Source organism: Danio rerio, chromosome 11, assembly GCF_049306965.1.
Source record: "Danio rerio strain Tuebingen ecotype United States chromosome 11, GRCz12tu, whole genome shotgun sequence".
In the NCBI taxonomy this organism is placed as follows: Eukaryota; Metazoa; Chordata; class Actinopteri; order Cypriniformes; family Danionidae; genus Danio; species Danio rerio.
In genome coordinates, this window is record NC_133186.1 from 38,385,001 (window position 1) to 38,412,262 (window position 27,262).

At 35.5% G+C, this 27,262-nt stretch overlaps 1 protein-coding gene across 48 annotated transcripts in view; it reads right to left on the bottom strand.

The window, feature by feature from the left end:
• The window catches only part of itpr1b (inositol 1,4,5-trisphosphate receptor, type 1b), a 246,804-nt gene extending 221,935 nt beyond the window's left edge, over positions 1 to 24,869 (bottom strand). For all 48 annotated transcript variants that reach the window (XR_012387289.1, XR_012387286.1, XR_012387284.1 and 45 more), the window contains exons 1-3: positions 24,686 to 24,869; positions 14,549 to 14,662; positions 4,608 to 4,678 (exon numbers count right to left, since the gene is read on the bottom strand). Coding sequence is in view for 39 of the 48 variants with exons in the window: in XM_068224410.2 (XP_068080511.2) it covers positions 4,608 to 4,678; positions 14,549 to 14,640 (163 nt within the window). In the remaining 9 variants the exon portion in view is untranslated. The remainder of the gene's footprint in view (positions 1 to 4,607; positions 4,679 to 14,548; positions 14,663 to 24,685) is intronic.
• Positions 24,870 to 27,262: the final 2,393 nt, after the last annotated feature.

A 27,262-nucleotide genomic window follows, 5' to 3' on the forward strand; every position in this document is an offset into this window, starting at 1 on the left:
TCTGAGAAAATTTGCTCAGGCGAATGAAGCGAACGGGAGGTAGCGAAAACTACAATTCCCATCAGCCCATGCTTGACCATCATCCCTTGCGGTCTGTTGTCGCTACAGATCCAGTAATGCGGAAATGGAGTGTGCTGCTAGAAGCGGGGATGAAAAAGAGCTGGAAAACCCTAAAGCGGGTGTTGTCGCCGCGCGCGTACTGAATAGCGGTGTTGTCGCGCGAGTTCTTATCAGCTGTGTTGTCGCGCGCGTACTGAATAGCAGTGTTATTGCGCGAGTTCTTATCAGCTGTGTTGTCGCGTGCTTACTGAATAGCGGTGTTGTCGCGCGAGTTCTTATCAGCTGTGTTGTCGCCGCGCGCGTACTGAATAGCGGTGTTGTCGCGCGAGTTCTTATCAGCTGTGTTGTCGCGCGCGTACTGAATAGCGGTGTTGTCGTGTGAGTTCTTATCAGCTGTGTTGTCGCGCGCTTACTGAATAGCGGTGTTGTCAGCACACTGTTCAGATTGATGCAGACATGAGACCTCTATCTCACTCATGGCTTGTCCTCTCAAGTGGGGGAAAGACAATGCACAACGTTACCCCACTGCTGTCAACCTGGGCCAAGTCATATCTCTCTTGTCCCAGAAACCTCAGTCCCAAATGAGAGGGTTTTTTTCTGTTGCAGGGGACATTGTAAATACCCAGAGATACCAGCTTTTACCAGATTATAATTATTTGATAATTTTCCTTTAAACCCATCTCTATCTAAGTGAGTGAGTGATTAAATGTTGAATGTGATGAGTTTTCAACACTACTAAATTGAAACTTTATTTTTTTACATGGTTTAATATTTTTTTGTTATTAAAATTGAAGTTCCTGTTTCAAAGCTTACAGATAGATGGCTAATTTTTATGTCATTGACACTTTTGGCACTTCTTTGGAGTATTTTCATAAGTTTTGTTTTTTCCTGTAAATGATTCAATAAATACCGTACCGTAACATTCATACCGAGGTATTACCGTACCGTGAAATTCTGATACCGTTACATCCCTAATATATATTTTTATATCTATAATTTATATATATATATATATATATATATATATATATATATATATATATATATATATATATATATATATATATATAAATTATAGATATAATTATATATATAAATTATATATATATATATATAAATTTTATTTTTTTTTAAGTCTTTAAAGTCTCTCGGATGATCTCCATGGCATAACTGTTTCAGCTTTGAATCAATGTTTCTAGAGATAGAGTAATTAGTTACTTACTAATGATATTTCATCACATAAACAGGGAAAATGCATGTCTGTTATTTCATTTGTCATGTAAATAAACCACAGAAAAGAACAGGCATTTAAAAATTAATTAAAATAGGTTTAAAAATTGCGTGGCAATCCGTGTTATAAATAAAATTGAGATTTTATATCTGCTTTCTGGGGTTCCATCAATGATTTGTACATTGCGTAAATATAGGGCCCCGATATTATTCATATATAAACAACAGAAGATAAAACTAAAAGTGCCTTATGTTTAAGTAAGACATTCGTTTTGTTTTCTTCTGTAAACTACTCGTGACATTTTTCCAAGTTATATTATATTATTATTATTTACAAAATAACAAAAAGATTCTGTTTAGAATAAACACAATAAAAATATCACAATATCAATTCATTTTGCACACAGAGTATAGTTACAAAATGTACATGTGATCATTCATTCATTCATTCCTTTTCCTTCGGCGTAGTCTCTGATTTATCAGAAGTCGCCACAGTGGAATGAACCGCCAACTACTCCAGTGTATGTTTTATGCAGGGTATGCCCTTTTAGCTGCAGCCCAGTACTGGGAAACACCCTTACACACTCACACACACTCATACATTCATTCATTCATGCATTTTCTTCTCAGCTTAGTCCCTTTACTAATCTGGGGTCACCACATCGAAATGAACCGCCAACCATCCAGCATATGCTTTACGCAGCAGATGCCCTTCCAGCTGCAAACCATCACTGGGAAACATCCATGCACACTCATTCACACACATACACTACAGACAATTTAGCTTCCCCAATTCACCTTTAACACGTCCTTGGACTGTTGGGGGAACCGGAGCACCCTTAGGAAACAGGGAGAACATGCAAACTCCACACAGAAATCCCAACTCAAATCAAATCAAATCCCTTTTATTGTCACGTCAACAGCAGCACGTGTGCTATGATGAGTGAAAAGCTTAGGTGCTGGCTCCAGACAGTACAAAATACAGATAGTGCAAATACAACGACAATGTATAATTTACAGCGATATGTGGAATGAATAGGTGTCCACATAGTTGTAGGACCCAGCCGAGGCTCGAACCAGTGACCTTTTTGCTGTGAGGCAAATGTGCTGCCCACTGCGCCACCGCGTCGCCTACACTTACATTACAGCCAACTTAGTGCACCTAATTCACATACAGCGTATGACATCTCTTTGGACTGCGGGGGTAACCGGAGCACCCGGAGGAAACCCACGTGAACACTGGAGAACATACAAACTCCACACAGCAATGCCAACTGGCCCAACCGTGACTCGACTAGGCTTGCTGTGAGGTGACAGTGCTAACCACTGAGCCTTCAAACCTTCTCAATAAATGCTCAGGCTATTAAAAGAGCAAGACAACACGACAGCACACTGTATTGCTGCAATGTGACAGCTTCTGATTAAAGCAACATAGGAACAGAAGGGGCCCAGGGGATTCTCCCAGCACTTCCCAAAGGACAAGGTTAGTAACATGATCTGACAGCTTTAATTTTTGAGGAAAGAATCAAAGTCTCTTGAGCATCACACACTCAGTCACAACTTCATTCTTAATAACTGTCATTTTTACCTCCAGCAGCCACACCTGAACCAGCTGATCAAGGTATTCAAGTTCACCAGAAAAATGACAGAAATGCGTGTTACAATCGAAACTAAACTCTGCATGTGCTTTCTCTCATGTATCATATTTTGTGGTATCACTTTATAATAACTACACACTATAAATCATTTATTAAGCATTAGCAAACAGTGATTTTATTATCTGTTAAGCATTAACTCTAAATTATTAATCGTTAGTAAGCAGTTTATAACTGCAGCTACAAATGCTGTTTTCTTGACTTACAAACATATTTCAAATGTGCTTAATAATTGTATTGTCATACTTAGTTATTGATTTATTTTTCATTACTGAATTAAGTTTCGCATTATTTACAAACCATTTGTATTTAAGAGTAGTTGAGGGTTTTTAGGATCATTCAGAATGAGTTAGTAAATTATTAAAAAACTATTAAGGTACACTTAATAGGCCTGTTCAATTATTTTCTGGTTCTTTCTACCAGTAGTATTTATGCTACAATAAAAATAAAGAAGCTCAATCAAGCACATCATTTATTGCATGGATTGCGCAACAACTAGTGCTGTCAAATGACTAATCGTGACTATTTACATACAAAGTAAAAGTTTGTGTTTACATAATAATTTTGTAGGTAACTGTTGGGGTTAAAAAAAAAAGTATTCATTGATGCATCAGGATTCTTTCTCTATTGATTCTAAATTAATTCTCCAAAGTTCAGAATTGATTCTATATTCAAATTAGATTGCAACAGTACAGGCCTACATGGACATGAGCTAAAAAAATAAAATTAAATAAAAAGTAAAATTAAATGAAACAAATAATACACACACTCATTATTTAATACAAAATAAAATAAAATAATATTTAATAAAACGAAACAAAACAAAACAAAATTAATTAAAAAGTTAAATTAAATGAAACAAATTAATACAAAATAAAATAAAATAATATTAAACAAAACAAAAAAAAAACAAGACAAAATAAAATAAAATAAAATGATATAAAATAAAATAAAATAAAATAAAACAAAATAAAAAAGTTAAGTTAAATTAAAAAGTTAAATTAAATGAAACAAATTAATACAAAATAAAATAATATTAAATAATATTAAATAAAACAAAAAATTAATTAAATGAAATTAAATAGTTAAATTAAATTAAACAAATTAATACAAAATAAAATAAAATATTATTAAATTTAATTTAATTCAATTCAATATTATGCAGATTCTAACTGGTGGTTAAAGTGTCGGGCTTGGTGCTGGAGATTATTTTCAAGTGCTGTGTAATATCATTGTGCCTGCTGCATGATATGACAGCAAACTCCTTGATTATTACACCAGAATGGTTATATCGGCCTAGAAAATAGCTTTTAATTTCTCATCGGTTATAGTACATGATGTAACTACAAAAAAAAATAAAAATAAATAAAAAATTAAAAAATTTTTTGAAAGAAATGCTAATGGCCTAATCAGATTCAATTAGCTATGCTAAGCTATGCTAAAAAAAATTCACACCAGACACAGAGATCAGCTAAATGGATTTAAAAATGCTGAACTATTTCACAATAAGATTGCATAAAACAAGCATATATTCCACACCCCCCCCCCCCCCACCCCCCAAAAAAAAGTGTAGTATTGCTTTAAATTAAAGCTAAAAGGGCTATTTTCCACTGAAAGCTTTAAAACACCTCAAAGTCAGCAAGTGCATAAACGCGGCCTTACCTCGAAACTTCTTAGGAGGGTTGTTCAGGTCTCCAGATTCTGGTTGTACCACACAGCGGTCGTCCACCAGACTGTAGACAAGAGAGACATGAGTCAGACAACTTCAATGGAGGAAATATATTGACTAGCTCTATTTTTGTACCTCTTTTTCTTGCTTTTTCTGCACTGATTTTGAGGGGGTTAGACTTTAACAGAACTCAGAGTACTAGAGTGCTATTTGTAGATGATTACATGATTAAATAAGCCACGACATTTAAAGAAATATGTAATCAAAAAGAGTTATTCTGGCAAGCAGAAAGGTTAGCATACCCATTCAAATTAGGGGAAAAAATCTATTTATTTACTATTTATTATGTTAATAATGCAAGATATTATTATATCTTATCTTACCAGATATCTTATCTGGAAAGTGGAAAAAGAAATTTAATTAAATTATACAGGCATTCATGAATAATAAAAATATATATTTATACAGATTTAAAAGGTATGCGTGTGTATATATAAACAAAATGATTTTTTTTTCTCCAATTTAGAAATATTTTTATGTACATGTTTCTCCTACATTAAAATGCTATCACATGTAAAGTATTGAAGTATTAATATACAGGAAATATTTGACAGTGAAATGATGAACAAACATTGAGATCTTTCTGTTTCCTGAAAGGTTTATCTGCTTGAATGTATATGAGCCACAGTGTTAGCTTTTTACGCTTCATATGACCCAGTGTCAATTTACCTTGATCAAATCATCTAATGATAATAAACTGACACCACAATTAGCTTATTATTACTTTTCCTGGTTCTCAGTAAGCCGGAATGAGTTACTGAAAAGGTGAACTCTTACAAAGAAGATGAAAGCAGTGGAAGCAATGTGTCTTAAAATACCAAATAAAAGAAACTTTATTCTTCATTTGTCAAAAAATTCATCTACATTTTGTAAGTGAAAATCTGAGCAAGAGTCCGCTCATATAGCCTTATATGTTCCTGGCTGCACATCAAAATCTAAGCTGCAAGCCTGAACTGGAATTTTTGGCATCACAGTACATGTGTACAATGTACATGCACATTCAGACATTCAAATGAAACCAACACACCATTTAAAGACCTGAAATGCACGTGCAAATACATTTTGTGGACATTATTAGCAGTATTTATTATATATTAAACGGAACAGAAAAGCATTTTGGGTATCATTGGTGTATCAGAATGAACCAAATTTAGCTAAATATATTCACATGCATTACAGATACAGCAGGGAAAATAAGTATTGGACACGTCACCATTTTTCTCTTTGGAAAAACATATTTCCAAAGGTGCCATTGACTTGAAATTTAATGACAACCTAAGAAAAAAAATCTAATTAGTTTACTAATTAAGTTATGCATAATAAAATGAAATGATGCAAGAAAACGTATTGAAAACATGAAGAAATGGAGGTGTAGAAAGGCAGTGAAAGCCCAGACAGAAATCTTTCAGTAATTCTTCAGCAACCCTATACTCTTCCTCATTGTAATTTAATATTAGCTGCTTCAGTTCAACATCTACATTAGCAGGATGATGAAGATGAAACCAGAGTGGACATTTCAGCAAGACAATGATCCAAAACACAGCCAAGAAAACTCTCAAATGGTTTCAGAGAAAGAAAATCAAGCTGTCGAATGGCCCAGCCAATCACCTGACTTAAATCCAATAGAGCATATAAATTAAAGATCAGATTGACAGACCCACAGAACCATCAAGATTTTTACACTCTGTTTAAGTCTGTGAAAAACTCACACCTGATCAATTCATGTGACTTTCAAAAAGCCTTTTATATCAAGTATTAAATACATTTTAGTAGCACTTTCTCACAGCGTCTTTCCATTGTTACATAGAACTCATTTTTGTTTTATGTTTATGTTTGGATTGTTTGGATTTTCACCAAAATCTGGTTCAGTTCCATGTCAACAGCTCCTTTAGAAATGTTATTCCCAGGAAAAAACATGTCGTGTTCAACACTTATTTCCCATGCTGTATATCGATTCAAACAGAAAATCTAAAGTATTTTAGCAGATCACTTTTTTAAATCAAACATCTGAAATACATAGAAATGCGCAAAACATACAAAACTGTTAATTCATTAATTTTCTTGTCTTGGCTTAGTCCCTTTATTAGTCCAGGGTCGCCACAGCGGAATGAACCGCCAACTGGTATTTAAGAGTGTGTAAGCTGACTTCAGTCAATATATCACTACACTTTGATACAAAAAAATCACAAAGTATCCAAAAAGCATTGTGATAAAGTCTATGAGAAGGTGGTTAAAAAGAGTCTATAATTCAGCTTATGAAAGCAAAAAAAATACCTGAATTGTTTTATTTAGGTTTAACATATTACAGCAATATCACACCATAAAGACTGGAGTTTCCCAGAATATCAGTACATGATTGTGTGATTGCAAAATTTTATATTGACTTTAATATTGCAAAATTCAATATTGACTTCTTGTTTCAGCAAACATTTATTCATTTTCTTTTCGGCTTAGTCCCTTTATTAATCAGGGGTTGCCACAGCAGAATGAACCACCAACTTATCCAGCATATGTTTTACGCAGTGGACGCCCTTCCTGCTGCAACCCATCACTAGGAAACCCCCATACACTCTCATTCACAAACATACACTACGGACAATTAAGCTTACCCAATTCACCCATAGGGTTGACGTGTGGGGGAAACCGGAGCACCCGGAGGAAACCCATGCAAACACAATGAGAACATGCAAACTCCACACAGAAACACCAACTGACCCAGCCCGGACTTGAACCATGGACCTTTTTGCTGTGAGGCAACATTGCTAACCACTAAGCCAACCATGCCACTTTCAGCAAACAAGAAGTTAAAATTGACATAGTCATACAACTGCAATCTTAGACACAGTCTTGCCTGTTTTGTTTATTTATTTTGTTTTTTGGATTCACCAATGTCAGCTTTTTCCTAGTTTTCTCCACACAAAGTAACACTGCAATTTTTCCATCATGAATGAATCTGTTTTAAAATAAATGTGAATCTTTTTAGTCATTGATTCAATGACCATTCTGTCCACCAAAGTGAACTCATGATCTAATACAGTCACTTGCTATGTTTATAGATGAAAAATAATAATAATAATTCATTTTATTTGTTAATGGCGCCTTAGACACCCAAGGTCGCCTAATAAAAATGATAATCATCGACAGCCATACCTGAACAAATAAAAACAATTAATTAAAAAAAAAAAGAATTTACCAAATAAGCATTCTAAATGCATGCAAGAAGCTGCAGGTATAAACACATCGCGAATATAAAATAACATGATAAAAATTATTAAAGGAAAGCCTGCTTTAAAAATATGGGTCTTTAGATGAGATTTAACCTCTTAAGGCCCAAGGTGTTTTTTTACATGTATTTTTATTTCTCTTTGCTATTTGGGCTCATTGGAACATAATTAGAATAAAACCCAAGTATTATCTTTTGATATTATGTACTTTAGAGAATAATGATGTCCATATATGTAGACATAAAACAGTTTTTCCTGGCTGTACGTGTACTGACTATCAGAGAGTAAAAACAAATTTTTTTTGTCCATTTTGGACAGTTAAAAATAGTGTTTGGGACATTTTATATGCTGCAAAATAGTTGCAGGATGACACTGTATGTCTGTACCAAAATATATAACACTCAAAGTATTTTAAATAGCCACTTAAGAGCTAAAATGTGCTGTCCACGTATGTGGCCACTAAGCCCTAAGAGGTTACAAGTGTGAAGACTATCACTACTCCTTAGATCCAGGGGAAGCGAGTTCCATAGCCGAAGAGCCATAGAGCTAAATGATCTGTCTCCTATTGTGCTTAATCGAGTGTGAGGAGGTACCAGGGAGAAAGAGTTGGCTGATCTAAGAGTGCAAGAAGGGGTATAAATATGGAGAAGTTCTGTGAGATATTGAGGAGCAAGATTATGAAGTGTCTTGAAAGTTAGAAGTAATATTTTAAAATCAATCCGAAGCTTTAAATGAATCATTTTTTTAAATGAATCATTTAAATGAATGATTCAAGGTTTAATAGAAAAAGGACAACAATCTACTTATAGTTTTAGTTCCATATATACACTTATTAAAACCGGACAGCACAAAAACACAGAAAACATTGTTTAATTACAGCTAGGGGGGAAGCAGTGGCGCAGTAGGTAGTGCTGTCTCCTCACAGGAAGAAAGTCGCTGGTTCAAGCCTCGGCTAAGTTGCCGTTTCTGAGTGGAGTTTGCATGTTCTTACTACGTTCGCGTGGGTTTCTTCTGGGTGCTGCGGTTTCCCCCACAGTCCAAAGACATGCGGTACAGATGAATTGGGTAGGCTAAATTGTCCGTAGTGTATGAGTGTGTGTGTGAATGTGTGTGTGGATGTTTCCCAGAGATGGGTTGCGAATGGAAGGGCATCCGCTGTGTAAGAACTTGCTGGATAAGTTGGCAGTTCATTCCACTGTGGCACCCCTGGATTAATAAAGAGACTAAGCCGACAAGAAAATGAATGAATGAATGAATGATTACAGTTATTAAAAATCCAAACAAAAATGTAGATTCTTTTTTTTTTATCAAAATAGCAATCCAATCTCAGCCTGGACAAAAATAATGTAATCTGCCTTTTGTAAAATAATTTTGTATTATATGTCATTATTTTCTATTTGTTTGTTTATTTCATTAATTTTCCCTTCGACTTGGACCAGGGGTGTCCTGGAGGGCCTGTGTCCTGCAAAGTTTAGTTCCAACCACAATGAGACACACCTGGGCTAGCTAATCAAACTCATACAAAGCTTTCTAGAAACAACCTCACAGGTGGGTTGAGGCAAGTTGGAGCTAAGATCTTTAGGACATCCTGAGTTTGGACACCCCTGGTTTAAACCCTCATTCATCAGGGGTTGCCACAGCGGAATGAACCACCAAATATCCCAGCATATGTTTTACGCAGCGCCCTTCCAGCCGCAACCCAGTACTAGGAAACACCCATACACTCTCACATTTACACACACACTCATTCACTATGACCAATTTTTTATCTCCAATTCACCTATAGTGCATGTCTTTGGACTGTGGGGGAAACCAGAGCTCCCGGAGAAGCCCACGCCAACATGGGAAGAACATGCATGTGGAGAAACTCCAAACAGCAATGCCAACTGGCCCAGCTGGGACTCGAACCAGCGACCTTCTTGCTGTGAGGCGACAGTGCTAACCACAGAGCCACCGTGCCGCCCCACTGTTTGATTATTTGTTTAATTAATTACAATTGAATTGAAGTTGTATTATTAGTATTTTCTTATTATAATTTTTCATGTGGGGGTCAGGATTTAAATTATTATGAATGATGTATATTATTACTTAATGTAAATTTTTGATGTTTTTTTTTCACTAAAAACATTCAATAAAAATATTATCTGAAAAAATAAAATAAAATAAAATAAAATAAAATAAAATAAAATAGCAATCGCATTAGGGCTGCACGATTAATCAAAAAAATATCTCGATCTCGATTCGACTCTACACACGATCTTAATTCAGCTTTTCTACGATTTAGCCAATTATATTTTCAAGGTTATGAGAGAAGTAAGGCAGTCGCACAAGTCTTCACAGCAACACTGACACCTTCAAATGGTGTGAAAAGTGCCACATACTGTATTTATGAGGTATAATTCACCCAAAAATGACATTTCTGTCTTCATGTAATGATGTATTCATGGCAGCGAAATCACACGTGAGCTGACCGCAAGCTGTTTTTTTACTACCGAGAATGCGCGCGTGCCTACTTTAGTGAACACAACCTGCATAGGCTGTGAATAACAGGTAGTGAAGTTGTAAAAAATGTTCCATTTGTTGCACAGAGCGATTGTTTGAGGGCCATGCGAGAGGTTTGATTCGCGTGCATGTTTTTTTTTTTCCAGTAACATCAGCCATGAACAGCACTCGGAAGTGAAAGTGAAACCTGTGCGCACATCATTTAAATAATCATATCGCATTTTAGAGCTAAGATTACGACAAGCTTTTGATGTTTCTTCTTTCATAGCAAACACAAAGTGTTGTGCATGAAAATAAATGTTTACTGTATAACAACCCTAGCCTATATAAAATGTTGAATATAATGCAAATAGGAATCTGATAATGACAAAATTCTAATTTTACCAGTGAAAACAGATGGTCTAATAATGTTGTCAATAACAGATGACAAGCACATGTCTTAAACATAATAAATCTACTTTAAAATTTTGAATAGTTATATTCTGATGTCATCATTTTACTGTGAATTAACAAACAGGACATGTTGAAAGTCTGTTTAAGTCCACTTAAGACTATAGAATATTTAGCATTTTAAGCAACAGTAGACCTACTCATAGGCCTAATATTACTATTGTTGTTTTACCATATGTTTGAGAATTAACAATAATAATAGGCTAATCATATTAACATTTATTTTAAATTTTTACGGAATCGTGAAAAAATTCTGATCTTGATTTTAAGCAAAAAAATAATTTGTGATTCACATTTATGCCAGATTCGTGCAGCCCTAAATCCAATAGTAAGAACTTGGATGTCTACAACAAAAATAATGTCTAAAATTCTAAAATGCAAGTCTAGAATTGCTTATGCAAAAGAAAGTCATGAATAAGCGTGAATGCAAGGTCTTTATTTCCTTAGAAGTGCTCTAAAAAGTCTTCAGAGGCTTTGAAACAAGAATATGCAAATGTACCACCAACAAGCCCATACTTAATTTGCATTCAGTGTTCATTCATTCACTAAATGTGACCCGACAGCTGATTTTCACACTCTCCAGTCACTAACGGACAGGACTCAGGTCTGTTTGTACCTGAGCGAAGCAGCCATATGAACACCAAGACATCTATTTCTCATCACACCGCCACTGTGTGCCTCCCTGTGCCCAGCTGCAGGACAGGTGGTTCATTATCCCCTCCATGCTAAGGTCACTCTGTTGCGGGAACACAAACACTACACACTACAGTACATTACACCAGCGTGGCTAAAAATAGCCCCAGCTCATGAAGATGCATGGCGGAGAACGTGATTACATGGCACAACAACTGCGAGATCTGTCAGCGTTGTGTTGTTCAAAGCTCTGCGTTTGCTTTTGTTTCCATTGTTGGGTGACGTTGGGTGGTGATGTGTGTGTGTGTTCACAAATGGGGCTGATTGCCAGGAGGTGGCAGGGTGTGATTAAGCAAAGACGGCACAATCTCATTTCCAGGGGAAGGACATTAAGAGGGCAGCGTCGAGACTTGGCTTCATTTCCGTGAGAAACACTAGAGCTGAATATTGAAAAGTGAACTGAGGATGAGTATGCCGATATTTAAAAACTCAATATATTGTGACAATCAACATGCACAGAATTGATATTGTGGACACTTCAGATTACAGTAAATAATCATTTATTATTGAAACTTATTGAGTTGACTTTTTGAATGGTTTTCTAATGGGCACAAGCATTTTACATGCTGCCTAGGGATGCACTGATCCGCATACTGGGATCGGATATCGGTTTGATACTGCATATTTTTGCTGGATCGGGTATTGGCCAGCTGATGCCAATCCAAATCCGATCTTGCACATGTGTTACATTCTGTGTAATATATAATCCAACAAAAGCAATGAAGGTAGCCTATCAGGGCATTACATTAACACCCGCCAAATGCCTACTATATCCCACATGTTCTGAAGCCATTAGCTATTAGCTAGAGCCAGGGCCACAAAGAATCTGTTTTTTGCTGTTTCTGCTGAGAATTTTGGTAAAAATCTGTGGATTTCTGCGGAATTATTTTGGGAGTATCATAACTAAAACCTTAATTAGTGAAATAAAAAGTAATACCTTTTTAACTTTTATTTAATGTTTAAATTGCAAATCTAATAAAAGACAGAAAATATTACTTTACAAACTGCATTGTACATAAATCAGATGAACATTTTCAAATTAGTCAATAATCATACTGTAATTAATTAAAAAACTGAATAAATTTAGATTTACACACATTTACTCAAGTAAGTAAACAGAATTAATGATGGGCTAAAAATCTGCAGAAATCTTAATGTGAAGTACAAATTAATATTCAAATGCTTGAATTCATGTTCAGTTCAGCGCTTCCCCCCACCGTGCCTGTCAATCATTCTCCATTCCTTCACAATTTAAATTGCTTGTCACGTCTATGACAACACAAAAAACTTTCTCTATTTGTTCCTGCTAGCTTAAATAATCAGTGAAGGAATGCATTTAGTTTTGTATTAAATAGGTTCATTTTGACATGCAACATGGAGTTTGTTTCGGAACTTTTGTTTCGAACTTTTGTTTCGGAACGTGTCTCGATTGCCCAGTTAGTGCAGTTCGTTTGGCATATGTAAACAGGGCAATCGCGCTCTATTCCGCGCCAAAGTAATCGCTCCGAGATCGCTTGAATGAGGTGGTCTCGGCTTGATTGAAACGAACCCTGGAGCGGTTCGACTGCAGTGAGAAAGGGATCCGTTCCGAGCGCGGTAATATCACAGTGTTTTATAGATATGTAATAGGCTTACGGCTATATGAAGAGAGAATTATGAGTAGGGCGGGAAATTTCGCGAGTCTCCGGATGCCCGCAAACGAGTGATGATCTCCCAGTAATCTCGCGTCTATCTCCCGGTCCTCAAATATGCATCGCCGCGCACCCTTCTCACCCCTCCCCACTGCGTCTCTCCTCAGACACGTCGCGCCCGCACCCTGTCAATCACCACCAAACCACCATCTCTCCTGACAGCTGAGCGGGACGCTGCAAAATAAACCCCGACACACTGACCAGTGTAAGGAGAGTTTACTCGCACGTGACTTGTTTTAGCTCTTAGTCCGATTAGAAACTTTGCAGTGTGAAAGTGAACCGCTCAAAGAGCAAAGAGCAACAATGTAACAATTGTAATCTCTGTTTCCGAACAACTGAATCGATTCACAGGTGTGAAAGCACCCTTAATCATGTTGCACTGTGTCTGTTAGATCAGCAGATCACATTCTTAACACTGGAGTAAAGGGTTACCTGCTCTTCACACAAAGTATGCCTACCTGAAATTTTAAATTAGAAAGGCTCAATAATACATTGGGCAGATCCGCAACACACTGATTTCTTCCCTTTGTGTTGCTGTTTTGGAAGTGTCTGCAGATACCGGAAGGCTGCGTACTCTCTCAGTGAAGCATCAAGCGATTCATTTACGCACCGGTTGCACAGACAGCTCCGTAAATTATAAAATGATAATGAGTAAAATGATTTTCTGTTCTCTTACCCTTCAGACTGAGTTTATTCCTTCGAGGTGAATACCTTCAGTGCAGCGAATAGTTTGTAAATGAATCTTAAAAACCCGACACTCGTATCTGAGTGCAAACTACATGAGACTTAAGCAGTCACACAGTACAGTGTGTTTACATACAGTAGAAAAAACATGAAAAAGTAACACATTGGAATGAAGTATGCGTCCTAACAGGCCTTAAAACACATTCAGTACACTTTAAAAAATCCTATTCAAAATTTTTTAGTGGTTGCACACCATTTATATGTGCTGAATTTAAACAAAATCAATTGATTAATGTTAGCCCATATTAATTGTTTGCAACAACTTACCTTTAAAAATGTGTAAATCCACCGAATCTTTTTTCAGTGCACAAAACAACTCTGCAGTAAATTGATATGCATTCTGTAATGTAGACTTAAAATTGCACATCCTCCAATGTATGTGAGGATACACATATTGCAATGTCGATGCTCAAACAAACAGCTCAATCTACAATATTACACAACCGCACATTTCTCCGTCACTTCCCTTTTCTAAGTTCTGAAGCCTCACTTTCTTCTTCCTCTTGTGCTCCTGTATTTTCACCAAGTTGTTTAAAAAGCATATGTGTTAATGGTGAAAGGTTTTCTTACCCCAATGTGCTGATAAATCCATTGGTGGAGCCCTCCGCATACAGGGAGCAGATGTCCCCGATGTGGAGGAAACTGGACATCTTGTCCGACATTTTGCTCCACTTTGTGTCGTGCCTGCGGACAAAACAAAAAACAGATTAAGATGTGATAAAATCCTTTCCACTTTCTTAGATTTATGTGTAGCAAATTTCAGGTTTGGGGATATTCCATTTGAAAGTACTGAAACAAATCATTTTAAATAATAAGTTTGTGCTGCAAACGATCCATATAATTGTGCTTTGTTTTGATATCGTTGCACTTACTACTTTAATGTGACTTTAGTATCACAAGCATATCTGTGGCCAAAGTTTTCTTCCTCCTGATCATATTTGTTCTGATAATATATCGTGATTTTTGTTTTTATTTTTGCCCATTTATTTATGTTTTTGAATTGCATATGGGACCTTAATCTTTTTTCCAATAAAATTTAACCTTGAAAAGTTCAAAATAAGACTTTTATTAACATTTATAATGCATCAAAAATAAGGAGGTCGCATTTTCGAGCCTCGGCTGAATCAGTTGGCGTTTCTGTGTGGAGTTTGCATGTTCTCCCTGCGTTCGCATGGGTTTCTTCTGAAAGCTCAGATTTCTCCCACAGTCCAAAGACATGTGGTACAGGTGAATTGGGTAAGCTAAATTGTCCGTAGTGTATGTGTGTGAATGAGTGTGTATGAATGTTTCTTAGAGATGGGTTGCAGCTGGAAGAGCATGCGCTGAGTAAAACATATGCTGGATAAGTTGGCGGTTTGTTCCACTGTGGCGACTCTGGATTAATAAAGGGACTAAGCTAAAAAGAAAATGAATAAATGAATAAATGAATGCATTAAAAATACCAATCACAATGCATTAATTTACTGTAAAAATTTAGAAATTTCTTTTACATCCCTACCATATTTTTAATGGTTAAATTCTGGCAACCACAGCTGCCATTTTTTGTTTGTTGTTTTCATCAGTTTTACATTTTTCAATAATTACCAAACAACACAACAAAAATAAAAAAGAAATATATGAAATAGGCATAAAAATTTACAAAAGAAATTCACAAAAAAAAAACTTTTAATTAAAAAATACATACCAATTATAAATGGTTTTAATGAAAATACAAAGAGGCAGTGAATAGGGGCAGTGAACTTAACAGCACCAGTGTTGTGGGAAACTTAGGGCTGGGCATTTATCTTTGTTTATAAAGTGGAAGGAACATGGTATATGTCAGTTTTGAGATCTGTTTATCAATTGTACCCTTAAATCGTTCTCTGACCTAACGCAAGAGTTCAATATACCAAGACAGGAGCTTTATAAATATCTGCAAATTCGCCATTTGATAATTATGAAAAGAGAAGTCAACTATCCCTAAAGCTCTCCAACATAGAGGAGATTTTGGTGAATTCTGAATCTTTAAAAGGAAAGATCTCTGAGATGTATTCTGCACTATTAGAATATTACAACTCTTCACTGGATCAATTAAAAACGTGTGGCAAAGAGATTTGGAATATAATTTTGATGATGATCAGTGGAAGACTATATGCCAGAATACTCTCATTCCCCTTTAAAATAACAGAATATTTTAACAAAATTATACATTTATGCATAGGATGTATCTGACCCCACTTCGTTTGAGCAAAATGTACCTCAATGCATCATCCAGGTGTCACAGATGTAAAACCTAATCAGGATCAATCATGCATGTTCTTTTAGGAATGCAAAAAGCTAAAAGTTTTCTGGAAAGCAGTACAGGACATTACAGCCAAAGCTTTGGAACTTCCATTGGACAACACACAAATACTATACCTCTTTGGTACAGAACTGAACAAGACACTTGGTCCTACTTCAATAAAGAGAGTCTTATTTCCTATCTAGGGACAAAATGCATTTTGCTCAACTGGAAACAACAAAGGCCTCCAACATTTGAACTGTTCATACAACTCTTGAATGAAACAATGCTCTTGGAACAATATCTATAATACTTAAGAAACAAAGGGGATGTCTTTCATAAAAGATGGATGCCTCTAATGAACATCTGACTCTCCGAACACCTCTGGTGTATTTTCATAATATGTGTGACTTTACTCAATCACAGCAGAACTTTATTTATGTATTACGATTTTTGTATGCTGATGGTATGTTTACTTATTTATTTTTTATGACTTTTGCTGCTATACTTGTCTACTGATATCTTTGTCTTTGTAATTTTTTTTGTTTATCTTTGTATGTTCATTAAAACTAAAAAAAAAGAATTAAAAAAAATAAGAAGTAGGGCTGTAGAATATATAGTTTCAGCATCGAAATCTCATTGTGATCATTCACAATAGTCATTTATAATTTATCACTAGATTAAAATCATTCGCAAGTGTTTTTTTGAGGCCTCTGATTGTATGATGACTTTAAATGCATAAAGATATAAGAAATTGTCCCATTCATAACTCTGAAAAATGAATAACGATTCATTTTATTGAATTATTTACACAACGAAGACTATGCAGCATTATTTTACATTTGATTATTCATTTACTGTATGCTCAATACAATTAGGCTCATCGGAAAACAATAAAGTATTGTTTATTTAATTCATATTTTTTTCTTTATTGAGTTAATCTGTGCTTGTAGATGCAATGTTATGTATTTTTTATTTAACGTCATGTCAGCAACCCAAACTATTTTCATGGCAAGAACATTTCAATGATAGATATACAATTAAAAACAACAAACAGATGAACACATAAATTATTTTTAGTGTTAATGCATGATAAGAATTCTAAGATTTTTCCTTTGTTAAAAATGTAATTAAAGGAGTTCATTTCATAAAAAAAGTCTTCTGGAATCATTAAAAGCAGGACAGTCCAGTAAAATATGTTTTACAGTAAGGGGAGTTATGCAGTATACAAACATTGAGTGGGGTCTTCATCTTTAAGTAAAAAGCTGTGGGTTAATCTTGTATGTTTAATACGACTTCTGATAAAAATCATTTGATCAAATCTAGTCTTAAAATGTCTGTTTGAGATTTTAGTTTAGATTTCATACAATTTATTATTTTCTAATGCATCCCACTTCTCTTGCCACTTATTTAAAATGTTAATGTTGGTAAAGGGTCTCATCTCTGAACGAGGAATTTGGCATTTGTTCACCACTTGCTTTAAATCGTCTTTAGCAGCTACATCAGCTCGCTCATTTTCTGAAAGCCCAACATGTCCTAAAACCCAGCAAAAAATGATGTGATAAAACTGCTTTTGTAGATGTTGAACTTTGGTTAAAAAACTATCAATCAAAAAATGATCATTTTTTTAGGATTCCATCACTTAAAGGCATGGTTTCTCTCAAGGTTTTATAATCCTTCATTTTCACCAATTGGTGAAGTCTTTTCCTTGCCGCTGTCGTCACTGGCTTAAATAGTTCAGGACTTGTGGAGCTGAGCATCGATGGATTTGCTCAGTTTGAACTCCCAGCAGTGAATAATAAACCACACTGAACTAAAATAAACTGAACCTCAACACTGAAAACTAACTGACACTGTTTCAATTTACTATTATCTTCTATGTGAAGCTGCTTTGACACAATCTACATTGTAAAAGCAATATAGACATAAAGATGAATTAAACTGGATTTGAAGTATGTAAAAATAATAGAGTTCCTTTGTTGGACATTTTCTATATATTCCAGTGCTAAAAGTAAAGCACGGGCTACAGCTGTAAATATTGAGCATTCTTTAGGCAGACTGATTCCATAACATTGTTGTCCAGTCACCATTGCTACTGCTACGCCATTTTCTACCTTTGAACCATCTGTAAATATTAGTGAGTGTAGAGAATATTGGTTTCTAATATCTGGATATTGTTGCCTATATATATATTGGGATGACTTGCTCCATTCTTAAGATGTCCTATAAAACCATATTGCTAATGGGTTTCTTTCATTTCCAATGAGGCAGGGAGCTGAAGGGTGTTTGATTTAAAATGTTCAGGTTTAGGTTTTAGTCTTGTAAATGTGTGCTTATAAGCAAACCAAATGGTCTGGTGGCTTACTCTCATACAACTGCACAAACTGTGGGTTAAAAACTGCAGAATAAGCTGGGTTGTCTATGCTTGTTGATTGTTTATGATATTTTATGCAGATGCACTCCCCTACAGAATCATCCCGATCAGACTTAAATTAAATATATTATTAATAAAATTTTTCCCCAATAGTTATTCAGGTCATCTAGTGATATTTGTATTCATAATAGCAATATATTTCACAGAATAAAAAATATTGCAATGTTAGATTGTTCCAGTATTGTGCAGTCCTAATCAGAAGTAACATTCATAATTCACACAAAGCATTATGGGAACTGAAAAATGTGTATATATTTGTCCTTAATTTGTTTTATTTAGACATTACATGTAGGTTATCATTAGACATTGAGATAGCAAGACAATAATAGCATGAGGGCCATTGGGATGAATTGCAGAAAATGAGAATTTGCCATTTTGAGATGGCCTAGTTTTTGACAGCGCAAGCATGTAAATCCAAGGTCCTCGCGCTGTATGGTTGGATAATGAGAAACACTTTAGAAAACACTGCTAAAAGGACACTTCATTATGTGCACATTCTTCGCTATGAATTGTTTTGTATGTTTCTAAAGAGTCACTTAATGCAGCACATTGGTCTTCTGTAATAGCTATAAAATCACTATTCGATATTAAGTGCGACCTTTAATGCAAAATAATGTGTTAGGGTCAATATGAGAGCCTTGAGTCTTGGTTATGCTATATGCAAAGATAAAGTTATTGATGTATTTTATGTACTGTTGTGTGCATGGCATAGCAGTATTACTGTGGAAAATCACTGCTGTTACCTGAAATTATACACCAATAACTGAAATAGAATAAAATATGAATGTAAATGTCACAGTGTAGGACTGAGAAATACACTGTGACTGTTACATACACACATTGCACCCATACACTAATATGCATACAGTTTCAAACATGGCTGGCAAACAAATATGTATACACAGACCTGCATAGTGCTGTCATGCAAGCGTGTTTATTTAATGTGATTAAGTTTTTTGTCTACTGTCTAAGGGTTTTTACTGTGTTTATGTACAATTTCTGTACAAAACCAATTCAAACGTTAAAGCAGCAAGTTGTTATGAAAGGGACCTCGCACCTGGGCACTCCGCCACACAGTGGCCTTAAGGCTGATTTATACTTCTGCATCAACTGACGGCGTATGCTACGACACTAATGCATAGCCCTTCGCCATGGCCGTCGGCGTCTCTGACGTGCACCTCTCAAAAATGTAACTACACGTCGCAACGATGCGTAGCACAAGCTCTGTGATTGGTTGGCTTGGTAGCGCTGACGAGTCTGGGCGGGACAGAGAGCCGCGTGTATGGTGCGAGCCTGATGGAGCGATTGTTTACAAGTGTGGAGTCCCGTGAAAGAGCTCCGAATGGAAAGTTTTGTTTTGTATTTACCTCATAGTTAAAGTTGTTGCAAGTCCGCCGGTTCCTGCCTCAAAATGAGCGAGTTTGAGCCACTTGTACATCCAGGAAGTGTTCAGGAAAAGCAAAACAGCAGCGAAGAAACTCGACACAGAGGAACATTTACACCTCACTGCCAACTAGCGTTTCGGAACTGTTAATGCAGACCAACAGAGACAGCGCGCAGAAGTATAAATGCACAGCTACGGGCGTTGCATGCGCCGTGGGTTACGCCGGTCACTTGACGCAGAAGTATAAACCACGCTTTAGGATGACAGAAAACAGTGGACAGTAACAATTTAAACAAAAAAAAATTTAAAAATCACCAATTTATGTCAAACTTTCTTCCGTCAGAAGGTGGCGCTATGGCTGTAACTATGGCAGTGGATGGGGATGATTGGGAGCCCGTGATGGGTAAGGGCCAATGGAGGGAATTTGCCCAGGACACCGAGGTTACACGTCTTACTGGTTTAATGTCTCATTCAAAAGACGGCGCTCACTGACAGTATAGTGTCCCTTTTACTTTACTGGGGCATTAGAACTCACACAGACCACAGAATGAGCGCCCTTGCTGGCTTCACTAACACCATTTCCAACAGAAACCTAGTTTTCAATGTGGTCACCCATCCAGGTACTGACCAGGATCCGCCCTGCTTAGCTTCAAGGTCTTGGGCTGCAGGGTGGTGTGGCCATAATAATAATCAAATAAAATTATTATTATAATTTTTAGATACTACACAATAAAATACATATTTCCAGCTATATTCACACATCCATTTTTTTTGTTTAATTAAATATGATTATATTTTCTAGATACCATAAAATAAATTACATATTTTATGTGTCAGTTATAGCTATATACAATAAATAAACTCATTTAAATATGATTACATATTTTTAGTTACTATACAGTAAAATACATGTCACCTGTCAGTTCCAGCTATATTTTAGCAACAAATGAATATGATTATACTTTTTTAGATGCATACTATAAAATGCATAATTTACAGTTTGAGAAAAAAATACATTTATATATATATATATATATATATATATATATATATATATATATATATATATATATATATATATATATATATATATACATTTTTTTTTTTTAATTTTTAGATAGTATACAATTTTGTGTCAGTTCCAGTTAATCCACCGTGATCATACTCTGAGTCAATGTTATAATCAGCTTGAGACGAAGCCTACAGTTCAATCAACGACAGACGTGAGCATCAATTAGAACAGACTGCACAGAGGCTCACTATACATATATATTGTATATCAGAGTAATACAAACAAACACACTGTTGACACTGTTGAGATAATATCTGCCTTTATCTTAACAGGTGCTATTGGAAAAGAATGGAATAATGTTTTCTTTGCCTGATAATAAAGACAAATTATTATTTGAAAAGTAAACATGTACTACCTGTAAAAACCTCCATTAATAAAGCACATCATGGCCTTGTGTTTGAATAATGCAGATGTTTACTTTTTATTGCATGGCTTTCTATGAATTTGATAATGGCATTCAAACTTTAAGAAAAATGACTGTAGTCAAAGGCAACTGTTTAACTGTCCGCTCATCCTGGAAACTGAGCTCTTTTGGCATAATAAAAGAATGCTCAGATCAATATTTTAATGGCTTTTTATTTAGTTACTTGATAAGTAATGGGATAATCAAGTGATAAAATGAGAGATAAAAGTGAGATGACCTCATGGCTGTACATTATCCCTTACTTAGTGGCTGTAATGTACTCTGAAATGACATAAGCGTACGAACAATAACACATTAGAGGCCTATGATAACAATAACTGACTGCGGTTCATGTAAATTTGACACAATTATACATTATTTCCGATGTAACAAATGCTTTAAAAAAAATGTCTTTATTATTCAGCCTTCACATGAACTGTTAAAAGGAAAAAAATATTGGAAAAAAAACATGTTTTTCCTATATTACAGATGTCAATGCCTTCTAGTTTTCAGCATTATTTAAAATACCTTCTTTCATGTTCAATAACAACAACAAATCTCAAAGATTAATTCCATTTTTATTTTTTGGAGTGAATTAGAGTTGTTGCTAGAAGGGATACAGCTGTGAATGTAGGTTAACAAGAATTATTTCAATTATTTATTAAATTACCCATTAAATTGCATTTTATTAATGCCTATCCCAGCTCAAACCTAAACCCAACCATCACAGTAACGTAAAAACAGTAATTATATCAAGTATTATTCAAATTATTTATTAAACTACCCATTAAATTGTATTTTATTAATGCCTACCCCTAGCCCAAACCTCAACACAACCATCAAAGTAATGGAAAAACAGTAATTATACATTGCATTATTTATATAATTTATTAAATTACCCATTCAATTGTATTTCAATAATGATTACCCCCAGCCCAAACCTAAGCCCAACCATCACAATAAAGTTAAAACAGTAATTATACAAAGCATTATTCATATTATTTGTTAAATTACCCTTTGAGTTGTATTTTATTAATGCCTACCCCAGCCAAAACCTCAACTCAACCATCACAGAAATATAAAAAAGAAAAATGATACCAAGTATTATTTATATTATTTATTAAATTACCCCATTAAGATGTATTTTATAAATGCCTTCCCCCAGCCCAAACCTAAACCTTATAGTAATGTAAAGATAATAATTATTGTTGTACAGCGCCACAAAAATATGCTATATTGAGGTGAGTATACACAGCTGTATCCCTTCTTGACTTTACCGTGAACTAGCCCTTTTCTATCTATCTATCTATCTATCTATCTATCTATCTATCTATCTATCTATCTATCTATCTATCTATCTATCTATCTATCTATCTATCTATCTATCTATCTAAACAACCATAATTTCAAATACCCTAGATTTATGATGGGCAAACAAACGTAATAAAGCATCTAACTAGGATGGATGGCCAAAAAAACAGTCTGTCTTTCAATTTTATAAAAACTTGATAAAGTAAACATGAAAAGGTTTACTCTAAAAACAAGGAAGATTAAGTGAACTGGGAACATTTGTTCCAGCTGTGTCTTGCATACAGACTCATTGTGATTTTCCTGTCAAGTGAAAAGCATGGCATTAGTAAATCTTTTAGAAACAGAAATATTATGTAAATGTATATCTGAATTGACAGATGTATATGGGCTGTCCCTGAAACACTGACTCTAGTTTATTTATTTTACTGTGTGGGGTTTTAAATGTGGAGGCCTCACAACACACGTTTTTGAAGTTTTTTTTTATTGGCACATTCATTCAGTTACAACTTGTGACATGGTCCCTATATTGTTTACCATGGTACTTTGAATATTCGGTCATAGGCAAGTATGACTTGAAAACAACATTAGCACTATTTGTTTGAATGTATAGTAATTTGAAAGTCATTTGTTGCTAATATGATCATTATTTAGAATTTGCAAAGAATACTTAGTGAAATTACTGAGGTAAAACACTTTTTTACAGAGAAACTGTATGTATTGAGGTAAAGTTGTTTTTTTATTCACACATGCACACTTTTTTCCTTAAAAACATAAATCCACAAAAATATTTAAAATTAAATTAGCAGCCAATGACGATCAAAGTTAGTCATTGTTCACTTTAAAATAAATAGTGCTAACGTTGCTTTCAGGTCTTACATGGGATATCAGACCGAATATTCAAAGTACCATAGTAAACAATATAAGAAGATTGAGAAAAAAGTTGGTTTTATGTGTGCACATTCTGAATTTCTCCTTAATAATATAATTTCAGAAAAGTATCCTTGCAAAATTGTAAATAAGTAAATCATATTAGCAGCCAATGGCTATCAAGGTACAACACTGTTCACAGTTAAATAGTGCTAATGTTGTTTTGAAGTCAGCACCATGGTAAACAATATAGGGAGCATGTCACAAGCTGTCACTAAACGAATGAGCGAATATAAAAACAACTTTACCTAAATTATAGGGAGCAATGGGGCATGTCACAAGTTGTCACTGAACCAATGTGCTACTATAAAACTTTAACTCAATACTAAAAAATATAATATTATTAAGAAACTCTGAATTTGTGAATATAAAACCAACTTTACCTCAATACATACAGTTTCACTATAAGGAAAAATAAAGTGTTTCCCACTGAGAAATGCAACCCAGACGTGCGCTGGGATCAAACCTAAAAGCTTAATTCGACAGGTGATAATAAACCGCCAATCAGAATCCACCAGCCTCGAAGTGAACAATGCGTTTTTACGAAACAAACTGCTTCAGTGCCTAAACTCCATTCCTGACAGACACTATGAGCCTTAAACCTGACGCAGAATATTGTGTTTTCAGTGACTGTATCCGCTGAAGGCTGCTGTAGTCCACCTGCCGTGTCCTTCAGCAGCACTTCACACTGTTCCACTGAATTGTGTTCTAAATTCTAAAATTCTAAGACTGTGTTCCATTCTAAGCGCGTCCACATCAATCAGAGCATCGAACGCCGTCATTGATACACTGTAACCCGCTGTCAAACTTCCGTTCTGCTCTCACTGACAGGCGCATCAGTCAAACATCCACTGCCTGACGCTCGTGTCTCTCTTATCGCAGTACAGTAACAGCAAGAGTTCAGCAAGAACTTTACCTTCTTCAGAAGGAGACCGTGTCGGGAACACAGCGCTGGCGATGGGGGTCAGCGGCAGAACTGCTCCGGCCAGGATTCCTCGTATAATTCCATGATATGTCAAAGTCCCCCAATTGAAAATCGCGGCGTCTAGTTGCCAGTTGGATTTTGTCCGCACTTGTCCGCTTTCTCACCACCTCCACATGAGCCGCAAAGCTCCGCCCCCTGCCTGAACGCGCATCAGGAGTGAGAGGTGATGATGGGTAATGGAGTTCTGTGTGATAGATAGATAGATAGATAGATAGATAGATAGATAGATAGATAGATAGATAGATAGATAGATAGATAGATAGATAGATAGATAGATAGATAGATAGATAGATAGATAGATAGATAGATAGATAGATAGATAGATAGATAGATAGATAGATAGGCAGGCAGGCAGGCAGGCAGGCAGGCAGGCAGACAGACAGACAGACAGACAGACAGACAGACAGACAGACAGACAGACAGACAGACAGACAGACAGATAGATAGATAGATAGATAGATAGATAGATAGATAGATTGTGTGAAACCCTCTACATTTTTAAAGCATTAACAAATGTACAACAAACAACAAATGTAAATGTACTGTCAAAAACAAGCATGTTCTTAATCTTTAAAGTGAAAGTGTTGCTTTAAATGGAATTAGGGGAGGAGCTTACAAGGTCAGGAGGTCACTGACTGTCAAAAACAGAAGCTGTTCCCTGTAGACTGAAGTGTGGAGTTTTTTCTTACAATATTTAAGAAAACTTTAATTAATTGAGTCTTTTCATTGTCTTGGCTGTGTAATTAAACATGAGGTTTCAGAAGCCATGCTTAGCATGTTATGGCAGATGCCATCAGATGATGGCTTACCATAAAGAATCCAGCCGTACAGGTTTGCATCAGGTTAAACAGGTGCCGTGAAGCTCTACTTCCATGTGATTCTACTTCTGTCCTTCAATTCTGCTCTTCATATGCACTTTTAAAAGTCTGACCCACAAATCAAGTTGGTGATCTACTTATTTCCTTCTTTTTTTGCATTTGGCCTATTAAAAACATTCCTCATGTTCATCTGATGAACTGGAACACATTTTTGATGTACTTTGGCACTGTTTTTTTATCCCATGATAGATGCTTCTATTTTTAATCTGCTCTGGGTTGTTTATGAAATACGCTAATCACAAATGCAAATGCACTTTAAAACAGGTTGATAAAGGCGAGAAGTTGCTGCAGCTGTTATTGTATTAATCTTAATAATTGGTCATTTAGGGTGGCACGGTGGTGCAGCGGATAGCACTTACACCTCACAGCAAGAAGGTCGCAGGTTCAAGTCCTGGCTGGGTCAGTTGGCTTTTCTGTGTGGAGTTTGCATGGTCTCCCCGTGTTCACGTGGGTTTCCTCCAGATGCTCTGGAAACATGCGCTATAGGTGAATTGAGTAAACTAAATTGCCTGTAGTGTGTGTATGTCTTGGTCCTCCACGTTGGGGGTTGAGCGTTGGGCTAACAACCCACCTCATAAAAATTAGCTTCGGTAAGTAAGTAATGGGTCATTTAATTTTATTAACGCAGGTAAGTTGTTACAGGTTATTTACAATAAAAATTAACTATATTTTTTGCTGTGAAATAATGAACGTGTAATACAGTCTACATTTTTCATCAAATAAAATGCGCTTTTACTCGATTTTTTTTCTGAGCTAACAACACGAAATCACTATGCAGAGATCATGCATTTTAGCCACAAAATACTAAAATGCCTCTGTGCTTCAAAAGTTTATATTTAACCCATATGTCATTACATTTTTATTGATGTAATATATATTAAAATTTTCTATGATCGAATTTTTACGTCTTTATAAACAGTTCAGATTAATTTTTTTGTTTGTTTTATACATATTTTATTCAGAATGAGAGTTGATAATTATTTCACCCATATTTGGACTTAAGGTGTTTGGGGCGGTACGGTGGCTCTGTGGTTCGCACTGTCGCCTCACAAAAAGAAGTTTGCTGGTTTGAGTCCCGACTGGGCTAGTTGGCATTTCTGTGTGGAGTTTTCATGTTCTCCCCTTGTTGTTAGGTTTCCCCGCGTGTTCCGGTTTCCCCCATAGTCCAAAGACATGCGCTATAGGTGAATTGAATAAACTAAATTGGCCGTAGTGTTTGTGTCTGAATGAGTGTGTATGGGTGTTTCGCAGTGCTGGGTTGTGGCTGGAAGGGCATCAACTATGTAAAACATATGCTGGAATAGGTGACAATTCATTGCGCTGTGGCAACCCCTGATAAATAAGGGACAAAGCCGAATTAATGAATTAAATGCATCCTTCTTGAGTAGAAAACACTTTCAAAAACATTTTTTTAAATGCTATTGACCCTTAAGCGTACCCAAATTGAAAATACATTGAAAAAAATTTCATGATAAACACAAAAGAAGATATTGTGAAGAATGTTGGAAACCTGTAACCATTGACATCTATAGTGGGAAAAACAAACACTATGAAAGTCAAATTTTTAACATTACTCAAAATTTCTCCTTATGTCTTCAATAGAACAAAAAAAATATGATTTGGGAAAGGG